This window comes from Mustela nivalis (genome assembly GCF_964662115.1).
Source record: "Mustela nivalis genome assembly, chromosome: 12".
Classification (NCBI taxonomy): Eukaryota; Metazoa; Chordata; class Mammalia; order Carnivora; family Mustelidae; genus Mustela; species Mustela nivalis.
The window spans coordinates 46,598,091-46,619,280 of NC_139031.1; the positions used below are offsets into that span (position 1 = coordinate 46,598,091).

Here is a 21,190-nt window from a genome sequence, read left to right on the forward strand (position 1 = left end):
AAGGAAGGGGGGCGAACAGGGCCGGAAAATAACACCAAAATCAAGTCCCTACAGAGGCTAGTTCCTTAGTCTGCAAATGGCCATTCAGGGAGGAGGTAAACTGGAGGCAGATCAATATTTACCCGGAGCTACTAAAAAGGCAGGATAGAAAAGGTACGCTGCGTACATGTATGATGGGAGGGGGTGTCATAGAAGGCTTTATTGGGCAGCACTTAAACATTGGTCCCGGCAAACCCAAGGATCAAGGCAGATAAAAGCTGGAGCCCAGCCTCATTGGTCTGGGCTCTGCAGGAAAACCAGGAGCCTTAGGGAGCAGATCAGGGCAGGGAATAGGGGCTGGGGACATTTGCAACACTCTGAGCTTCTGGCTGAGTCTGCAAGCTAGAACGGGATGGCAAGTCCACACTTCTGATGCCCATCCCAATGCCCTGGGATGAAAGGGAGTCCAGCACTCTCCCCAAACCTGATATTCCTGTAGAATACACTCACTTTCACTTTGAACGTATGTTTCCCTTCTGGACATTTGATCAGCTCACAGCCTCCACAATCAGTAATGGAAGTATGTAACCCCAAAGCAACAGGACCCCCAGAATCCCCCACCAAAAAATGATGGCTGCTTGGTTCTTCCACCGCCAACACCCCACCGTGTTCTCACGAAAGGGTCTGCATTTTCCAGATACAGAGGAAAGACTTCTCTGGCTGGTTCTTGGACAGAGGAGGAGTGGGCACCCTCTCTGCTGGCTGGAGACAATGCTATCCCCAGTTCTACTTGGGTGGAAGGCATGAAATAGTTCCATCAAGCCCCCTTCTCCTGTTCCAAAATGAAGTGAAATGGGGAGTGTCCAGGTGCCTGAAGAACGGGCTCCAGCCCAAGATCTATGAAGCCTCATTAGGCCCTAGAAAGGGAGTCCCAATCAGCACCCGGGGCTGTTCCTTTTAAACTTTCAGGACAGGGCAGCCTGGTTGGAGATGCAGGAGCACCAGAGAATATTGCGCACAGATTGCTCCCAAGTCTCTGGAGAAGGAAGAGTTGTTATCAGGGCAGAGTGTGGCACAGTCTCTATACCTAAGTGTGAGCGTCTGATCAGAGTACACTTGAATATGAGTGCGTATGTCAGTGTGGGTGTGAGGGCGTCGTTCTGACACCCTATGGGCCTAAGTGCAAGTGTATGAACTTGCCCGCCAGCACTGTAGACAGGAAAGCCGAGAGCGCTCCTAAACACAGTCCAAGCTTCCCAGGGGAACGTCCTGGGACCCATGAGCCAGGCGCATCCGCAAATGCCCCGCCACGATCCCCTGGAGGGAGACAAATCTTGACGCTCTCGAAGCCGAAAGCGCTAGTGTCCACGCTACGGTCCCACTGCAGAAAGACTCGCGGATACCTGGAAAGAAAACAGCTTCAAAGGCCCCAAGAAACATCCAGCCTGGACTACGCCCCATTTTCGCTTCTATCCCATCCCCAGCCGCCCGCCGATTTACCTGACCTACTCCCACTGCTTCAGATCTCCACGCAACAGCGCGCCGCCGTCCCCTCCCCGCCTAATTCTGTTCTGGGCCCCACTGGGACAGAAGAAGGGAAGAGGGAGCGGCAAGGAGGCCGCCCTTCTCTCCCTACCCCACCCGCCGTCTTCCGCCCCCACTCGCCCGCGTCCCCCGCCTCTCCCCTGGGTGAATGGTTCGCGGCCGCGCGGCGGGCGCTGGCGCTGGCGCTGGGGACGGCGCGGGCGGCGGCGGGGACCGCGGGTGCACAGCGCAGAACCGGGGTTGGAGCCGCCCGCTTTGCATACGCCGTGGGCGGAGCGGGGTGGGGGCGGGCCAATGGGCGGCCGCCTGGCGCGACCCCGCGGGGCGCGATCCGCCCCCCTCGCTCGGGCCCCGGCCCCGCACCGCGCGCTCTTCACTTCTTGGGGGCTTTTTAAAACAGCGCCACTGGGGTCTTCTCCATGCGGCTCGGGCTATGACAGCCTCCGTGCTCCTCCACCCCCGCTGGATCGAGCCCACCGTCATGTTTCTCTACGACAACGGCGGTGGCTTGGTGGCCGACGAACTCAACAAGAACATGGAAGGGGCGGCGGCGGCGGCGGCGGCGGCAGCGGCGGCGGCGGCGGCCGGGGCCGGGGGCGGGGGCTTCCCCCACCCGGCGGCTGCGGCCGCGGGGGGCAACTTCTCGGTGGCAGCGGCGGCCGCAGCGGCCGCGGCGGCCGCAGCTAACCAGTGCCGCAACCTGATGGCGCATCCGGCGCCCCTGGCGCCGGGCGCCGCGGCCGCCTACAACAGCGCGCCCGGGGAGGCGCCCCCGTCGGCCGCCGCCGCCGCCGCTGCCGCCGCCGCCGCCGCCGCCGCCGCCGCGGCTGCGTCGTCCTCGGGAGGGCCCGGCCCCGCGGGCCCAGCGGGCGCCGAGGCCGCCAAGCAGTGCAGTCCCTGCTCGGCGGCGGCGCAGAGCTCGTCGGGGCCCGCGGCGCTGCCCTACGGCTATTTCGGCAGCGGCTACTACCCGTGCGCCCGCATGGGCCCGCACCCCAACGCCATCAAGTCGTGCGCGCAGCCCGCCTCGGCCGCCGCCGCTGCGGCCGCCTTCGCTGACAAGTACATGGATACCGCCGGCCCCGCGGCGGATGAGTTCAGCTCCCGCGCTAAGGAGTTCGCCTTCTACCACCAAGGCTACGCGCCCGGGCCTTACCACCACCATCAGCCCGTGCCTGGCTACCTGGATATGCCGGTGGTGCCCGGCCTGGGGGGCCCCGGCGAGTCGCGCCACGAGCCCCTGGGTCTTCCCATGGAAAGCTACCAGCCCTGGGCGCTGCCCAACGGCTGGAACGGCCAAATGTACTGCCCCAAAGAGCAGGCGCAGCCTCCCCATCTCTGGAAGTCCACTCTGCCCGGTAAATGGCGCCCCCTTCTCAACCCCGGTTCTCCGGCTCTGCTCCAGCTTCTCTGCCCCTCGCTCCCGGGTCACCCTCCTGCCCCTCTGCTCTCCCCCTCTCCCGGCCTATCCTGGGGGGCGCTGCACCCCTGGGCGCCCGACCCTGGCTGGCTGGCGCGGCCCGCCCTGCCCTTGAGTTAGGCTGGCTCCTGGCTCTCCCTGGGTGAGGGATGGCTGGGAAGAAGCTTGTGGGACCCTAGCGGGCTCCCTTTTCTCTCTGCGCCCCGCCCTCCCCAGCCCTTGACATCGACTTAAGGATGGAAAATTGACCTGGAAACTCTTTCCCAAATTGCCCGTATTCGTTCTCTCGAAATGGCTTCACTGTAGAAGCATCAAGTGTTGGGGCTTGGGGTGTGCAGAGAGGAGTCAGGCATAGAAGTGTTGTCCCCTGGCGCTAAGGTGTGGGCCGCTGGGCCAGGAGATCAAGCGAACCCAGCGCGCTGTGCGGACAGGATGGCCCGGTTGGGGTGGTCATTGGAGTCCTAGGCGATTTCGTTTCAGTGCAGAACTAAACACCCTCCCCACCGACCCTCCAGGTTGTAGTGGAAAGCTGGATTGTGCAATGCATGGCAAAGGGCAGCTGGGCGCGGCAAGGGGGGGTGGCTCAGATTGAGCTGTCGCCTGTGTCCTGGCCTGGGTATGATCCCTGTGTAACTTGCCTTCTTCCCTATCTTCCAGACGTGGTCTCTCATCCCTCAGATGCCAGCTCCTACAGGCGGGGGAGAAAGAAGCGTGTCCCCTACACCAAGGTGCAATTAAAAGAACTGGAACGGGAATATGCTACAAACAAATTCATTACCAAGGACAAACGGAGGCGGATATCAGCCACAACAAATCTCTCTGAGCGGCAGGTTACAATCTGGTTCCAGAACCGGAGGGTCAAAGAGAAAAAAGTCATCAACAAACTGAAGACCACTAGTTAATGGATTAAAAGTGGAGCAAGAGGGCAACTTGAAGAAATGCTTCAGAACTGGTTGCTTTGCCCAGAGAATGAACGTAATTCTTAATAATAATAATGGGAAAGAGAAAGAGAAAGACACTGGCATTTTGCTTTCCTAAGGGGGAATCTCTTTCTCCTTGGTGGAATCTACAACTCTTTTAAAACTTTGCTCTAAGAAAAGGTAAAGACTTCCAGTTCTCCCGCCGGCCCCACCAGACCGTTAAATGACAAACTCTAGAGTCAAATGTCAACCCCCAAATATGCAATTTCAGATAAGTTACGCATTTACTGAAACTTGTAAGTATTTATGTGACCATAATATTTCAAGATACTGTGTTATATGGTAATAATCCAAAAGCTGGTTACAAAAGCAAGAGGCTGTTGTAAACATCTGTTTGTCCTTGGGTCGCCATTGCCATCCTCTGCATGTTAAGTGACTGCTCAGGTAAATCTTAGTGAAATTCCTACCACCATTACATATTCTGCAAAACATCTTATGTATAGATTTAGAAGGGGAGAGAGAAGAAGGTACTGCAATAATGATCTTGGGCTATTTACAATGAAAAAAGGGAGACAAGGCTTTTCTGAGGATCATTTGTCTTGGTAGTAAATACAACCAGCTGAGCCTTTGAGGCTACAAGGAAACCCCAGGTTGGGAATGCCCTTCTGACAATAATTTTAAATTGCTCAGAACAGCCATATTTTGTGGCATTTTGGATTATATTTTTTGCTTGATAGAATTTGCTTTCCAAAGAGTTTAATAACATTGAAAAAAAATACTGAAAGCCTCAAATGTTTCATAGAATTCACTTTATCCGATCTCCTGAGAGGTCCGCCCCGACATGGTGAACCTTGGTTTCAAGAGAATTTATGTTTCATTTAAATTGGTATTTCCAAATATTTACTAAACGTTTTGCTGGAGAGTAATTTTGCTTTTTTTATTTTTTAGAAAACTCAGAATGGAAATCCATTCCCCTTAAACATTTAGATGTTTACATTCTATATTTTGAACTATTAAGGGATTAATATTTTTTCCTTGTTTATTGTGTTATAAGACTACGTTAGGAAGTTTAGGGATTCATCTTTACAGCACATTTTTAATCAAGCAGTTATTTCAACCAGCACATTCATTTTGTTCACATTCACTATAAAATGCTATCTTGTAAATAAAGACATCCAGCACACTGTGAAAATGTATTTGTGCACCTGCTTTTCAAACATTTTTACTAAAAATAATAATGAAAAAGAACCTTAGACCTGTAGATAGTGATATAGAAGTATTAATTATGGTAATTAAATAGTCACTGCCATTAAAATCTGAAGGAAATACTAGTTATTTTCCAAGCTAAACGTGCACTGCCCAGAAAGAAAAGGAGCGGGGTTTGTCCTGTACAAACCAAGGACCATTCTTTTCTGTTACTATTCAGCCTTTTTTTGGTTGTTGTTACTACAAATTTTTTAAGTAAAAGGAGAAATCCCTCATAACTTAAATCCTAAAAATTTGGATAAGTGCTTCAGGAGAGTTAAAGTGTTAAGCATTCTGAAAAGGAGAAAGAAGAAAGGAGGAAGAGATAGTATAAATTTCCAGGCTCACTGTGGAAAATGAAAACCAGTTGTTGAGTATCAGTGATGCCCAGGCTGTAGTATTTTAAAATCTGTTGTTGGGTCTGCATGTGTCTGAAAGGGCAGGTTTTGATATTTGTTGAAATGACAGGACTAGGAAAGGCCTTAAACCTTGACCTTGACGAAAAAAGACAATTTGTGACCTTGACTTTTGACAGCTCATGAATTGGCCTCGGCTGGATTAGTAGATCAAGGGCGCCACCTCGCGTTGACAAGCTTCCTTGTAATTCTTCAGCTTCAAGGGACTCAAAAGGTCTTACCTCCTTGACTCCTTGTTTTAGAGATTTAGTACTCATTTCTTTGGCTCCAGATGGAACAAATTTGAATATATGTAAGTTATACATGTGCCTGTATATATGTGAATATATATTATATATGTGTATACATGTATACATTTGCATATCGGTGCTCGTGTGTGCTTGTATATATATTTGTAGAATCTGTACAGATACAGTATCACTAATTACCGATGATCCAAGATGTTGTAATTTAAGGTGATTTCTAGAGTTGAGGTACAAAATGTACTTTCCATGATGAAGTTTTGCTCCTTTTCTTTAATGGCCAAGTATGATTTGTCTTCACAATGCTTGCTCTGCATCAGATTTCTGCAGATCTGCTTTAAAGCTGTACATTTTTGTCACAGTCTAAAAGGTGTTCTTAAATAACCATTCTTTCCTGGCCCTCACCCTCCAAGGTGGTCTGCCATCCTAATTAGAGCTATAGGGGAGTCTATACTATACGGCAAATAAAAAGTTTCAGATGCCTTACTAGCTCTAGAGTTCTAGAGTTACATTTCAGAAATTCAAAGAAACTCACCTCTTAAGAAGTCAGTATGGAGAGCTTAAAGATCTCATATCTACAACATGACCATAATATGGATGCAGGAGAGTTATCCTGGATAGCTTAGTGCTGGGTGGTGTGTGCAGTCTTATACCGGAGCTTGTGAAGCTGCTGTTCGATTTGTGGAAGAAATAGATACATTTAATATTAACAATCACCATCAAAACTATAGTAAATACTGTATCTACTACTTACTGTCCCCCAACAACAACACATAGGGTGCTGCATTTAGAGTCATGAATAATACATATGTATGTTTCATAGTTAATATACACAGTGGGTGATGTGTTTTGTTAAATTCATGCTATATGTATATATAGATATATCTATATATATAGTCTATCTATATATGTAGATAGACTATATTATGTGTGTGTGTGTTGGTGGAACCAAGAACCTTAGGACGCAGACATTTTGAGATGAGGTTAATTTTATGTTTATGTCAGAGGAAAGTAATTGTGAGTCAAAAAACCGCATTTAGCATTTTATGGGAAAAAATATCGGTTGGTTAGAAACCTGGCTGATGGAAACCTCCCCAACCTGAAGACTTAGAGCTTCTTTATAGGTGGAGAATTATAGAATCTCTAAAGCTGTCTCAGAATCAGCATGGTCTTGCAAACGTACATATGGAATGGGATTGTGAAGTGCAATCCAGGTTTGCTGTCCTGAAAGTGGATTTTCACTCTACTTGTGGAAACAAATGAAAATAATTCTTCAGATCAAGCTCCCCACATCGTGTGCCCCAGCACTCACTCCCTTTCTAAATGAGCTGCCATCGAGCCAAAGTAACCGCTTTCTCCCCCAAATGTTTAAAGTGGTGGAAAATCTCCCTGAAAACTGGATCATACTGTGTGTTTGCGGAACAGCTCCAAAGGGGACTCTTTTGTTGACGGGGGATATTTTTCTTTAGATGTAAGAAATATTCTGAGCCTCAGGCCTAGGAAGGAGGCCAACAGCAGCTCTGCAGCCGGAATACCGCCCCTTCCACAATCCATCGCAGGAACTCTGGGTAAAGTAGTAGTTTTCTTTTTTCTTTTTTTTTTTTTTTCTCTCTCTTCGGTTTTTTGAACCTAATGACAGAAGATATGTCAGGGTTTGTGTTTTTGTCTTTCTCTATTCTGAAAGGGTTGTTAATGATGTCCGTCTTACCTCACTCCCCTCTTCTTTAAAATTCCCATGGATGTACCCTATAACCTGAAACAAACATGGATTATGGTGGCTCCCTAATGCCCAAATAGCAATTAGCCTAAACCTTTAGAGAAGAAGACATCCAGGAGGATTCCACATAAGAATAATGACAAGGGACACCAGGATAGTGTTGTGGAATAGCTGATTCAAAATTTATTTTTTCCTAAAAGGGAAACCTTTTCTGAATGACACATTGTAAATATGGAAATAGCATTTTCATCTATTAAAATTTGCAAAGATTTTTAATCCTGTAATGGCCTACCATTTGAAAAATTGTAAACGTGGGACTTTTAAAAAAAAAAACCACCTTTCCCATATGCTCTTAATTCTGTCAAATTTATTAAGGTATTTGAAGTGGATGATTGTAAAATGTCACTTTGCATTTAACTACTATTTATACCTGATGCAGAACTGAAGCCATCCGTTTAAATTGTTAAAAAAAAAAAAAAAAACAAACCAGAGAAGCAGAAACTTTTTAAAGAAGTAAAGAAGGGGGAAGGGAAATTATTCTTTTTAAAAAAATTCAACCTAATTGAAGTGTTTTCTTAAAAATTCACGAGGCAGTGAAATTCAGCTGGGGTGATACGTATGTGTGCGGGTAGTGAATGACACAGATTTCACCGTATAATGTGCGTGCAGATCACACCCTGCTGCGTGTGTTTGGAGGGTTCGGTGAAGATGGGGCCTCTCGCTCCCTCTCTACGAATTCCCGAGTTTTGAAGCGGACGCGAACGCTGTCCCGGACTGCTAAAGCCCAGACCTGGTGGGTTCAGAGGCGCCCTTCCGGATTTGCGGACCTCTAAGCGAGAGACGCTAGGGGCTCCCTGATTTATGCGCATTCCTTTAAAGTTGATCGAATGCGTGTCAGCAGCCCAAGACCTGGAGAATCGGAGAAATGTGCAGCGAGTAGCCCACATCCCATTTTTCATAAGCAGTGATGTAACTAGCGTTCTCCAAGCGGCCTGGGGAGATTTATGCCTAGGTTTTAGGACCCGCCGGCAATAATAAAGTTTTCAGCTGCTAGGCCGCCGGGCAAATAAGAGCCGGCCTCGTTCTTGATGAAAACACCCACTTTCTGAGGGGTTGCTGCAACCGTCGCACGTCTACCCCGCGCCGCCGAATGCCTGCGAGGTGTTCGCTCTTTTTAATCTGATTTTTGAAGGGAAGAGACAAGACGCTGGCACGGGAAAATCCCTCCACGGAAGCCGCTAAGGCCTTGTCACGGCCGATGTCCCTTCTCCCCGGCTCCGTCGCGCCACGGAAGGCCCGACCCAGCCGGCAGAACGCATTCCGGCCGCCTCTCCGGGACGCTCGAGCCTTCGCGGGCGGCGGGGCGCGGCGCGGGGCTCGCGCGCGTGCGGGGCGGTGGAGCCGCCGGAGAGGCGCCGCCGCAAGTCGCGCCCCGGGGCAGAGGCGACGCTCAAAATCCTCCCGGCTGCTAAATGAACCCTCTCCTCAAAATGGAGGCTCAAACCCGAACAGAGCCGGCCTTGCGCCGCAGGCTCGTGTGTGCGAGGAGGCGCGCAGGGGCGCGTCGGGCCGAGGTCAAGGCGCCCGACCCGCAGGCCCGCGCCAGGCGGACCCCGGAGGGCCCGGCCGGGCACCCGCGCCGGGGAGTCGTCCCGCAGCTGCAGGCTGACGTCACGGGCGCCCGAGAGCGGGCCTTCGCGGGCCTCTCGAGGCGTTATTTGATGAGAACAAGCCGATTCAAGCGAGTGTTTTGTGCGGGTGCCCGCTTCTCCGCCCCGCCCCGCCCTCCCCGAGAGAATAATCGGGTATTTAATCTCTCCCGGTCTTAATTCTTGGCAGCGTGGAAGGTGGTTTGCACGGGAAATAAAACTTGACAGGAGCATTTTCTCTAAAAGGGGTTCTGAGACGGGCTGAAAAGAAACCGTGTTTTTCTCTACCAAATACTTCCGCTTCCTAAACCCCGGGCCGAGGGGTGGGGTGACATCCGAGGGAGCCGAGAGCGAGCTGGGCGCGCAGGACCACGCGGTGGACCCGAATCCGGGCGCTCCGGGCAGCCCCGAGTCTCCGCCTGGGCCTGGGCCGGGAAGCAGCCTCGGGCCTCGCTGCGCCCAGCGCCTCTGCGGCTCGGCCCTGCCATAGGCCCGGCGCTGCCAGCAACCCGCCCCCAAGACCCCGCTCCCGGGAAGCTGGCACCCAAAGTAGTACCCTGGCATGGGTTAAGGGCGGCTGGGGTCAAAAGAGAGAAGGAGGCGCTGGGGAGGGCCTCGGACCGCTTGGCTTTAGCTCTGAGCCTTTTAGCCCAGGGGAGTTGGGAACCAGAGCTCGCAAAAGGAGGTGGTGAGCGCGCTGCTGGGGGCTTTGTTTCGGCTGCAGGTCTGCAGATACTGCACGAAATGGAGGGGGCCGTGGGGGTGAACGGCGCAGCATGCGTGGGTTGTTCGGGCTGCTATTGGGTGGGAGAAGCTGGAGACAGCAGAATACCCCCTCCCCGCAGCTCAGAGAGGGCCCTCCCCTCGCACCACAAAGGTCAAGTCCTCGGCACCATGGCCGCCTCCACGGTCAGGGCCGCGGCAGACGCAGAAAGGCGCAGGACCCACACTTGGCCGGCTGCAAGCAGGTTCTGACAGCCTGGGCTCTTGAACTGGAGGCTGGGTTCTTTTCCTGGCTTCCCACTCCGTCGCTCCCAGGCCGACTGAAAAGGAGTTCCCGAAGCCAGGGTTGGCCCAGGCTATGTCCCCGTCGAGGCCTGGAAGAGCGAGTCCAGGAGACTTCGGAGCCGGTGGAGGCGTAACCACAGCGAGAGGCAGCGCCTGCAAGCTCAGGAGAGCGGATGTGGCTGGATCCGAGTTCTGGGCTCCGGCAGAAACACCGGACCCGCAGGGCCTGTGGGCCAGCAGGGCCAGGAATAGGATAGCGGTGCAAGGACCCTGCTGGGAACCTCTCTTAAGGTCCTTGAGTCCAGGTCGCTCCTTCAAGTGCAGGCTGATGCTTTGTGCACTTTGATGCTCTTCTTCTCCTGCCTAAAATCTGGGCCAAGAAGTGAGGTGCATTCTGCTAAAGGTAAAAATCCCTGACTCCAGGGTTCCCTTAAACCCACTCGCTGTGTTCTGGCCGGGTGGGAGCCCCTGCCCTCTGCCCACAGCTTGCCTGTAGCAGGTCCCACATCAGGCCCAGTGATAAACAGATAGCTTATGCGGGATCTGCCCTGAGCTTATTGTTCCAGGTGAATCAAACCCTGCAAAGGATTTCATCTTTTTTTCACAGAAGACAGAAAAGCTGGGCTTTAACCCAGCCGCACAGATGGAGCAGGGATTGAGGGGACACTAGCTGGAGGAATTGTGCATGGATATGTACCATCACAGAACTGTCTGGAAAGGCATGTAAGGGAGACCCCTAGGGCAGGGATGCACCCGGCTTGGGCTCACTCTTCAAGTCTGGAATGTGAGCCAGGGATTGCCTCCCTCGGGGTAGAAACAGAGGAGTCTGGGGAGCTGCCCGAGGAGACAGCTGGAGCTTGGGGCATGGAGGCTTCCTGTGAGGCACAGCTGAGGGCCAGGGCTGCCTTCTGGTTGGGCCGCCCTCTTTTGTCCTCTTTATTACAGATACCCTTGGCTGCAGAAACCCGTTTGGGCCGAAATTTCAAGGAGAATGGAAAGCAGACACTGAGAGCCAGTGCTTTGTCCTTCAAAGTTTCCCCTACTTCGTTTGTTCCCATTTGATAAGGGAGGGGCGGTATATATATATATATATATATATATATATATATATATATATATATATAATGAATCTACTAGAAATAAAAATAGCTCTTCTCAAAGGAAGTAACTCTCTCCCATCAGTTTGGGACCTACTAAACTAAATATAACCAGATCGCTTGCGTGTCTGAAAGCCTCAACTGAGCCCTATGCCCCACTCTTCCGTGGTCAGGGGGAGGACATGGACTTCTTCAGATGTTTAGGGGCCTTGGAGAATTGAATCTGTGAATCAGATGAGAACCGACCATAAGGTCAAGTTCAAGGCATTACCTGTTCCTGTGCTATAGGGAAGGATAAAGGAGCTGGTGGACAGGAGGGTGATTCACCAAGCCAAGGGGACAATAAGTTAACCACTGCCTCCACCTAGTATTAAAGAGAGGGTCTTCTCATATCTCATCGTAGCCTCTGTGCCATCTCTGGACAGTGCCTGGAAATGTGATAGATCGGCCATGATCTGCCAGTAGACTGTTTCCTGAGAACAGATACTGGGAGATGCCTTGGACTTTCCCGAGCAGCCCATTACCCAGAACCACCATGGAGGAAGACACACCTCCAGACACGGCCCATCTGGACGGAGACAGCTCCCAAACAGAAGCCTGGCCTCCATCCCTACAAAAGACTCAGTGGCTGTTTTACCCTGGGCCACCAGTTGCCTTTTGCACCTGTGTGCAATATGGTCACTGGGGTTGAAACAGTCTTCTGCGGCGCTTTCTAGAAATAGGTGTGACATTTAGGGACCAAGGTAGCTAGGGGCTCCAACAAGAAAAGGCAAAAGAAAAAAAATATGGGGCCCTAAGTGATCCACAGATAAATGACTGTAGATCTTTCCAAGTGAGTTTTGGTTTGTCCAGTGAGCCTGATCCCTCCAAGGCTGGCTGCCATCCAGAAGCTAGGTCCCAAGAAGAGAAGGAGGGCGTACTGGAGAATGAGAAAAAGGACATGGTAGAGCCTTGGAATGGAATGTTCAGAAGAGTGAGGTAAGAGATCTAGTTCAGATCCCTGGAGGAGGTCTAAACTGGCCGGGGGCAGGGGTGGGATGGGGTGGGTGGGTCAGGACCCTAACAGTCCTCTTTGTCTGTGCTTGAGTACTGGGTGCCATCCAGTGGCACCTCCATTCTTGCTCAGCCTAGGAGGGGTATCAGAAAAGGCAGGATGCTGCAGAAGGGGCTGGAAAGAGGAGGATGGGGAGACAGGTGAGCAGGAGCTGCTGGGAGACAGAATCAGCTAAGGAGGGAATGCGGTGAGCTGGCAACCCGGGGTTGGCCCTCACACTATTGACTACAAGCAGACCAGTCAAGGGGCTGCAAGGGCAGGTATTGGGGACCTCGGGTTCTCAGATTTGGGGGTTAACAGGCCAGTCCCAGCACCCAAGCTGGCACCTAGGAGAAAAGAGGGCAACCGAGCAGCGGTGCCACTTGGGGTTGGGAACCCCAGAGTCTGGAGTTGCTCCCTGCTCCCTGCTCTGTTCCCTCTTGGAGTGAGCAGGTGTTAAGCTGCCTATCAAGTGACAGTCCTTTCAGCTCGGGCCCCTCGAATGACTGGGCTGGAAACACCCCCAGCATGACAACCCCCCAGTGAAAAAGGCTTACGGTGCCTTGGTGTGCACTGACCACACCACGGCAACCCAGCCTGGGCTCTGCCAGCAGGCACCCTTCGGCTACAAAAATAAGTGGAGGCAGCAGTGCTGGGCAGAGGCACCTGGACACAATTTATTCCAGTATCTTGCCTGGGAAGGTGGGTGGAGCGCAGGACACAGGAATCATCCCCACCAGGGCGCACTCAGCCCCAGCAAGGAGAATCCAGGAGGTACTGCCGAACCCCTCAACCCCCCCCTCCTCCCATTTCGGGCCAAATCAAACGGAGCCTTGCAAAGGCTTGGTCTGCTTTGCTGAGCAAATCGCCTCGTTAGCTGTTTCCGCTTGACAAGGCTGGCGCGGGCGCGAGCCTTCTCCTCTCCGGGTGGCCATCTCCAAATGCTGCTTGGGGAGCGAAAGGGCCCGGCCCTGCGAGGGCTGCCTAGACCTTGAAGTTTGGAAAAACAACAAGAAGAGATTGAAAAGGCTCCCTCCCTTCTCCGCACACACACACACACGCACCGTCAGGCCGCCGCCACTTCCTGCCTTTGTTTTTCTTCCTCCAAAACATTTTTGGCCTTTTGCATTAGCTGTCGTGGGGTTTTGGGTTGAGGATAAAAGGAAATACAAGCTGAAGACTGTTTTCTGGAGATGGCCTCGCGCTGTGGAGCTCCTGAGAAAGAACAGTTCACGGACAACCAGCCGCCAGGGCCAATGTCATAGCCTTGCCCACCCGATCTCCTCAAGAAATTCAACTCGGACTTGGCTTTCCAGGGTGGGCTTAGCACCCGTCAGGTCTTCCCCTGAGCCGGGTGGGCTCCCTCCGGCTGTTGGGTCTCCTGCAAAGTGGAAGAGTCGGTTAGGCTCAGAGCAAAGTCAAAAGTGAGGAGCTGCACCTCTATGTCCCCGGCTTCCCCAGATTTGGTCTGATTCTCGGATCTGCGACCACCCCCCCAACTACCCACCCACTACCCCATGCAAACATTCACTCTGCCAGGATGTTCCAGACAAGAGGGGCAGGAGCGGGCAAAGCTGGGAACAGTGCAAAGACTTGGGGATCCGAGCCCCCACTCCTGTCTTTGCTGGGGAAGTAAAAGCATTCGACACTCGGGGCATTTCTCTTCTCCTGGCATCAAAAAAAGCCTTTCCCTTCTTCCATCCTCACTGCAGCACCCCCACATGCCTTCTACCAGGCTGCGTGTCCCCCTGGCACCCCGCTTTGGTACAGCCTTCTGAACTGCCCGCCAGACTGCATTGAGAGAGCCTTCCTCCACCCTAGCCTTTCCTCGGAAATTTGCCTTTGTCTCCTGCAGACACCCATGGGATCCAGATCTGCTGGCACCCTCTCCACGTAGCTCTCAAGGACCTGGGAGGCATTGATCATGCAGAACAGCATATATCCCCATACTGACCTTTCTGCCAGGAACCCCTCTTCCTGGGACCAAGGGGGAAAACGATCTAATTAGGAGAGTGGCTGCGTGCCGCCGGGGTGGCGGCCTGGCGTCCCCCGCTGGCGGGCCACCGCAGCCCGTCTGCTCAGCCACAAGCTGAAGTTGACTGCCAAAACTGCTATAAAACCCCAGGTCTGTCTAGAACTGTTTTCGGTTCTCCTAGACGCCCCCGGGTTCAATTATAGTCTTAAAAGCCCTAATACAAGTGCAAGAATTTGTTTGCCTTCACCCAGGGGCGGGGCAAGCCCCGAAATGGTGGCGCCTTTGTTATGGCAAAGTCACTGAAACCCCTCAAGCATTCCTTTTGTTCGAGGGTCGGGGTGGCGGGGACTGGGTGGGCTGCTGGGAGATAGTTTGGGAAAGCCAAAATCAAGCCAGGGAACAGCTCAGATAGTACTGGACACAAACCTCTCCTTCTCCCTTGTATATTCTGTCTCCAAGAAAGAGATGCTGTGGAGAAATAAATATTTTGCCTTGTTGGTCACTGCTGGAAATCGAAGTTTTTTCGCTGCAGGGCAATCCCGTAACTGTGATTCCCAGCTTTAGGAGGTCGCAGGCTCCCCTTCCCCAGCAACCTTCCTTCCCACCAGACCTTCTCACTCACACTGCTGCTGCCCTCTGTAGAAGCCACAGTGGACAAATATGTCCAGCTGAAGATGCACAAATAATTTCAAATTCAACTCTCGGGGATTCAAGGGGATGAAAGTTCTTGCAGCAAATCCTGAATAAAGAGTTCATTAAACCAATGTGCCCGAGTAGTTTGATTTGTGATAAGCAACCCTTGTAAAGGAAGGGGGTAGAAGCCACATAAACATTAATGCTAATAAATTAGTTTACTCCACTGCAGAGTAATTACTTGATATTATTGATATTTACAGCGGGTATTCACATGCAACGGTGGGCCATCATTTGGAGAAAATACATAATGAGAATAGTTCTTTTCCAGTGCAATACATGATTAGATTTGTTATTGAGTCAGTTACAGTCAGCTCAGCAATAAATAAATAAATCAATGTTGACACTTAAATACCAAAGATCTTAGAGTTTATACTCTAAATCTCCCCAAGATATATAAATACCTTCGGCTATTTCCTGGATGGGGAAAGGGAAAAGGTTATCCTTTTTCATTTTTCGACTTTCCTTCAGTGACATCCAGCTCCTTCCAAGAAGATAGGTGTGGGAAGGCTTCTGGGCCCCTCCCAGTCCCCAGTCCTGCTTGGTTGCTCTATGCCCTCTTCTTTCACTTCTCCCAAACGACGATCATTCAATCCTGCAAGATGGCAAGCATTTTTCACCATCTTAATGTTTTTTTTCTTTCTTTTTCCCAAGAAAGCTAGACTCCTACTAGCAGTCATGACCCCTGTCTCTGTCTTTGGCTCAAACCTAGCCTTTTCAGGGTGTTCTTGTCACCCACCTTGCCGGGAGTTTGGGAAGCATGGTTCTTTTCTTTAGCATTGTGTTCCTTCTGTGGGATGAGAGGCAGAAAAGGCGCCGAGCCTTCTCAGTTTCTGCTTGCACATCTCTGGCCCTCATGCTTTGCAAGGAAGGAGAGGAGGCGTGTTACCCCTTTCTCAGCCACAGCTCCCTGGCCCTAGCCTCCTTCCTCCTCACTGCCCCCACTCTCCTTCAGCTCTGCAGCTCCGCCGGCAGCCTGGTGGGCCCCCGGAAGGTGCAGCATACCCAGGAAAAATCTCCTCGGATATCAGCGCCTCTAAGCAGCCCAAGGCTCGCCTCCACTGCACGGTTTCCTCAGCTCCAGAAGACCAGGCAGGCGGGCGGACCGTGCACAGTGGCGCAGCCCCCAGGCCTCTGGCTCCGCCGAGCGACTCCGAACCCCCGGCAGGCAGCGAGGAGGAAGAGGTTTCTTCAAGGGCAAGGGGTGAAGTGAGGAGGTCGGCAGGGAGGATGAAGTGGAGGTGGATCCCGGGTAAGACGAAGGCCCTTCCGGGACCTGCAGATGCCTGACAAACCGCGGGGGGAAGTCGCCCTGGTGGTTGGCGGTTTAGGGACGGAAGGCACTAAAGCGCTTCGGAAGTGACCATGAATGCGAGCGTGTAATCAAGTCACCGTGCAAATCGGGCAAGCCACGAGGCAGGCACATCCACGGCTGCGAACCCTGGCCCCGGAGGGGTCCGGCCGGAGTCCGAGACAGAGGTGGTTCCCAGAGCGAGCTTGTGGGAGGGGGAGAGCGAAGGAGGTGCGCACTCGAGCCTCCAGGAGAATAGATTCCAGGACCGCGCACGGGCCACGCAGCGACGAGCTCCCACCCGGCCACCCCCAGCCTGGGGCATCCCTCACCCGGGGAGTGATGGGTGGCAGGAGTTGAGCTCTCTCACCGCCCTCGGCGCACTTGAGGGCCAGCGCCGTGCAGCTGAGCACAGGCGAGCGGCATGGGGCGCACCTCAGCCTCGCCGCGCGCCGGGAGGCCCCCCAGCCAACATGAGTTACACCGGCGATTACGTGCTTTCGGTGAGAACACCGAGTGACGATCTGTTGCTTCCCCTGAGGTGGCTACAAAGAAAGGAAGCCGGGGAGGGAGGGGGGTGGAAAAAGGAAAGGGGAAAAAAAAAAAAAAAAAAAAGGCCCGGACCAGCTCGCAGCTTGTCAATTTCAACATCGGGTCACATGACCAGCACCTCCCTGCTAAGGATGGGGATAGATTTCCACGTCAGCTTACGTCTCCAAATTTCTACTTCACGGATCCGCTTCAAAGAGGCAGCTGCAGTGGAGAATCATGTTAAGCTCGGCTACTGCGGAGAGCCCAAGGTAGCCCAATGATGGATTTTGATGAGCGTGGTCCCTGCTCCTCTAACATGTATTTGCCAAGTTGTACTTACTACGTCTCGGGTCCAGATTTCTCCAGCCTCCCTTCTTTTCTGCCCCAGACCCCGTCTTCGCGCCCAATGACATACTCCTACTCTTCCAACCTGCCCCAGGTCCAACCCGTGCGCGAAGTGACCTTCAGAGAGTACGCCATTGAGCCCGCCACTAAATGGCACCCCCGCGGCAATCTGGCTCACTGCTACTCCGCGGAGGAGCTGGTGCACAGAGACTGCCTGCAGGCGCCCAGCGCGGCCGGCGTGCCTGGCGACGTGCTGGCCAAGAGCTCCGCCAACGTCTACCACCACCCCACCCCCGCCGTCTCGTCCAATTTCTATAGCACCGTGGGCAGGAACGGCGTCCTGCCGCAGGCTTTCGACCAGTTTTTCGAGACGGCCTACGGCACCCCGGAAAACCTCGCCTCCTCCGACTACCCCGGGGACAAGAGCGCCGAGAAGGGACCCCCAGCGGCCGCAGCGACCTCCGCGGCGGCGGCGGCGGCGGCAGCGGCAGCGGCCACGGGCACGGGCACGCCGGCAACTTCAAGTTCGGACGGCGGCGGCGGCGGCGGCGGCTGCCGGGAGGCGGCGGCGGCGGAGGAGAAGGAGCGGCGGCGGCGCCCCGAGAGCAGCAGCAGCCCCGAGTCGTCTTCCGGCCACACTGAGGACAAGGCCGGCGGCTCCAGTACGTATAAAGGCAGCGCCCCGCGCTTTATGAAAGGGGAGTTGGAAATCTAGCGCAGCACCGCTGTTAAATTTTTATATGCTGTTTTATAAGCATATAAGGTTTATGAAGGGCCTTTAGGTTTCCCCCAACAAAACTTTGTTATAAAAGGCGGGATCACGTGGCGAGTGCTGAAATTGGCCGTGAAATACCCACCGGCCAAGGCATGCCTGAAAAAAAAAAAAATCCAAAAAAAAAAAAAAAAACCTCACACACACACACACAACTCCCTTTTTCCCTTTTTTCCCTTCTGGGTCCCAAGCCCAGCAGCTCGACCCCGCTCGGGGCCAGCTCGGGCTGGGGAGCCGGAGGTGGGCGCCTGTAAATTCCCCCTGCAAGGGCTCCGGGAGCCTTTGATAGCGAGGTAATCCGGAGATTTTTATAAAAGCCATGTGTTGCGCCGGGACGCCAGTCCCGGCCGGGATTCAAAGGCATCGCTGTTTAACGATGGCGCTAGGAGCGTGTTTAACAGATAAAATAGCCCGCTTAGCTCGAGCAATATATTAAAAGAAACAAATTAAGCCAAAGTTGGCCTTTTTATCCAAAGGAAGCCATTTTCCTCTGGCGCGGTGGCAATTACGTGCCGCCTTCTGTCCCACTGCATGTTACTCACAGTTGTTATTCAATCTGTCAAAAGCGGGTTTTTTTTTTTTTCCTCTCCGTCCTGTGATGTTTTATTGAAAAGGGGAGCAAGTCGAGCCTGCCCGCAGCTTTAGGAAACCCCTCTTCCCTCCACGGTATCTAAAATAGCACCCCTGCCCTGCCGGGGACCAGGATGGTTGTGTGGCCTTGGTGCTCAGGGAAGGCCCATGGTAGGGGGCTTCCGTTGCCACCTCCTCACCTCGCAGAAGCCAGGAGGCTGGTCAAGGAGGCAGGAGCTGGTGGCCAGGACTCAGGCTGACAAAGACCCAGGAGCGGCCTAGGATGCTAGAGGAGGGCCGAGTCCCCATCGCAGCCAGGAAAGACTTGGGCTGGGGTCGACTTTACTGCCCCGGGACCGGCCGCCCAGGTGCTGGAAGGTGAGATGTCCGCTGGCGGCTGTTTGTTTAGTCTGGCCGGGCTGGAGGCAGCCGGCGACCCCCTCTGGGCGGCTTTGAAAGCGGCTTCTGGGGCACCAATCCGCCTGTTGCTGTAAGAAGCCCTCCTTTCTGCTCTGGGGGCAGCGTGAGCAGCTTCCCTGGGGGCCTATCTAGGGAGCTGGCTTTTATCTGGGGCTGAGTCTCCGCCTGCAGCCAGTCCCCAGCTGGCAGTAGGAACCTGAAGGCAGGGGACTGAGGAGAACTTGATGGAGCTAGGACAGGGCCTCCAGTCCCAGGGGCCAGCCCTTTTCCTCCACTCGGGGTTATAGGATGGATTGCAGCCCCCACACCTGGCTCACTCCCCACTTCTTTCTCCCTCCACAGGTGGCCAACGCACCAGGAAAAAGCGCTGCCCCTACACCAAGTACCAGATCCGGGAGCTGGAGCGGGAGTTCTTCTTCAGCGTCTACATCAACAAAGAGAAGCGCCTGCAGCTGTCCCGTATGCTCAACCTCACCGACCGTCAAGTCAAAATCTGGTTTCAGAACAGGAGAATGAAGGAAAAAAAAATTAACAGAGACCGTTTACAGTACTATTCGGCCAACCCGCTCCTCTAAGGCTCCAGCCAGCTGGAATTGGGTGGATTGGGTGGGGGGCTTCATACATGGGAGATTATATGCAGATTTTGCCCTTGACAAGGTCAAGGCACGTGGTGACTTTTGAAGAAGAGAGATGTGCAAAAGAGGGGAGGCTGCATGGAGACAGCCTCTAAGAAGCCGGCCCCGGGACTCTCTTGGGCATCTGTGGTTAAGATTCCTAAAAGAAATTGGATTTGGAGAGTTGTTCATCAACTAGAATGAATGGTTTGGGACCCCTGGCGGTTCATTTTTGGAGACTGTGGAGCTTTGGACTGGGTGTGGTCTCCATCAGGACTGGGCCTCCTGCCAAGCGCCCTGGAGATCGACCTGGGCCCAGGACCCTCCACATGGAGCCTGCCCACCCCCAGGACTCCTGCGTCAAGAAGCTATTCAATCTTGAAACCCCGTTCAGCTTGGGGACAGGAGCAGGAGGAAGGGGGGAGGATTCCTAGATGTCTGGAGTGGGGCTGCTTTCCAAAGCCAGTGTGAAAGATGGCTGGACTAAGAGGTGGCTATGAGGGGAGAGGTCTGCTGATCCTGGAGGGGGGGAAAAATCGATTCCAGGTGGTATTAGCAGCTCTCCACCCCTCGTAGCCACTCACCGCACTGTCTGAGGCCTGAGCTTCTAGAAGTTGCCTCCTGCAGCCCACCTAGTTTTTCCTACCACTGAGGGTCTTCTTCCTGGATTGCCACTCAGGCCTAAAGCCTGGCCGCAGAGCAGACCTTTCCCGAGGTGGAAGACATCAAAAAGCTAAGAGGTTGCACCCAGGCCGCTGGCCCCAAGATCTCTGCAGGAAATGCCTGTGGAGTGCGGCAGCCTGGGAAAGCCTCTGCCACACTTAACTGAAGCTTGGATTTGCTCAGCGGAACAGTGGGCATGGCCAGCGGTCCCCAGCTACGAGGGGTTTGAGTCCCTCAAACACCCAGTCTGGCACCGCACTCTGCCCTTCGCGCCCCAGAACTGAGCTTGGAAGCTTCCAGCAACCTTCCAAGAGCTCAAGAGCGTTTGGAATTATTTTAAAAAATAAATATTATATTATATTATATATATTTCCCTGCAGGAACCAAAGCGAATTTAAAAGATGCAACGTAGAGAGGGAAAAAGATGATGAAGAGAATATTTAAAGGCTCTGTTTACAGTGTTCCACGGTTAAACTCACTCACTGCTAAAAAAAAAAAATATATTTGAATGTACGCTTCATACAGGGATGGTGTTCAAAAGACTTGTAAATAAAAGAACCATAACCTATTTTGTTTGAATACTTTTTAAATTTTGCCATTAGTTGATTTCCTTGGGGTATTGGAGGGGTGGGAAGGGTGTTAGGAATGATCTTTTTAATTTCTTGCAATGTTTGGAAAGCATTAGGAGGATGCTCTGATGTAGGTTGGCCCTCCAGGGTCTGGGGACCTCAGCCGAGAAAGCCAGGCACCCTCCCATTCAATCTCCTCTGCCTCCCTGTTTTAAGAAGTGTTTGGTGGCTCTGTTTGTAACAGGACTGTTGGCCTGTCCTCCGTTCTCACCCACCACGTAAGTCGCAGCGTGTATCAGACAACAGGGCACAAGGAAAATAAAGACTGGAAACTTGAGTACTGGGTTCTGGTGTGACATTCCTCTTCCTGTTTGCCTTTTACTGCCAAATGTCTGCCCCCCTACCCTCTCCCACCCCGCAAAAGGGGCAACTTACCAGGCCTCTGAGGAGGTGGGGAGATAACTTAGGGTTTTAAC

The 21,190-nt window shown here is 53.0% G+C and overlaps 2 protein-coding genes and 1 long non-coding RNA gene across 3 annotated transcripts; 2 read left to right on the forward strand and 1 right to left on the reverse strand.

Annotated features, from left to right (window-relative positions):
- The first annotated feature begins 1,912 nt into the window (after positions 1-1,912).
- Positions 1,913-4,508, forward strand: HOXA13 (homeobox A13). The gene is made up of 2 exons (XM_082692527.1): positions 1,913-2,882; positions 3,602-4,508. The coding sequence occupies exons 1-2, from the start codon at positions 1,958-1,960 to the stop codon at positions 3,844-3,846; spliced, it is 1,170 nt and encodes a 389-aa protein (XP_082548653.1). The 5' UTR covers positions 1,913-1,957; the 3' UTR covers positions 3,847-4,508.
- Positions 4,509-12,942: 8,434 nt separating this feature from the next.
- LOC309845157 lies at positions 12,943-15,762 on the reverse strand. The gene is made up of 3 exons (XR_014301078.1): positions 15,679-15,762; positions 15,344-15,534; positions 12,943-13,652 (listed from the first exon to the last, which is right to left on the reverse strand). It is a non-coding gene; the product is annotated as an uncharacterized lncRNA (long non-coding RNA).
- Positions 15,763-17,008: 1,246 nt separating this feature from the next.
- On the forward strand, positions 17,009-21,037 carry HOXA11 (homeobox A11). The gene is made up of 2 exons (XM_082692709.1): positions 17,009-17,768; positions 19,211-21,037. The coding sequence occupies exons 1-2, from the start codon at positions 17,039-17,041 to the stop codon at positions 19,441-19,443; spliced, it is 963 nt and encodes a 320-aa protein (XP_082548835.1). The 5' UTR covers positions 17,009-17,038; the 3' UTR covers positions 19,444-21,037.
- Positions 21,038-21,190: the final 153 nt, after the last annotated feature.

What these genes read in the sequence shown, in the direction of transcription:
- HOXA13 (XM_082692527.1), top strand. Translation starts at nt 1,958, where the DNA reads ATGACAGCCTCCGTGCTCCTCCACCCCCGCTGGATCGAGCCCACCGTC. An exon ending in CTGGAAGTCCACTCTGCCCG is followed by an intron (nt 2,883 to 3,601) that starts GTAAATGGCGCC and finishes CCTATCTTCCAG; the next exon opens with ACGTGGTCTCTCATCCCTCA.
- HOXA11 (XM_082692709.1), top strand. Translation starts at nt 17,039, where the DNA reads ATGATGGATTTTGATGAGCGTGGTCCCTGCTCCTCTAACATGTATTTG. An exon ending in GGACAAGGCCGGCGGCTCCA is followed by an intron (nt 17,769 to 19,210) that starts GTACGTATAAAG and finishes CTCCCTCCACAG; the next exon opens with GTGGCCAACGCACCAGGAAA.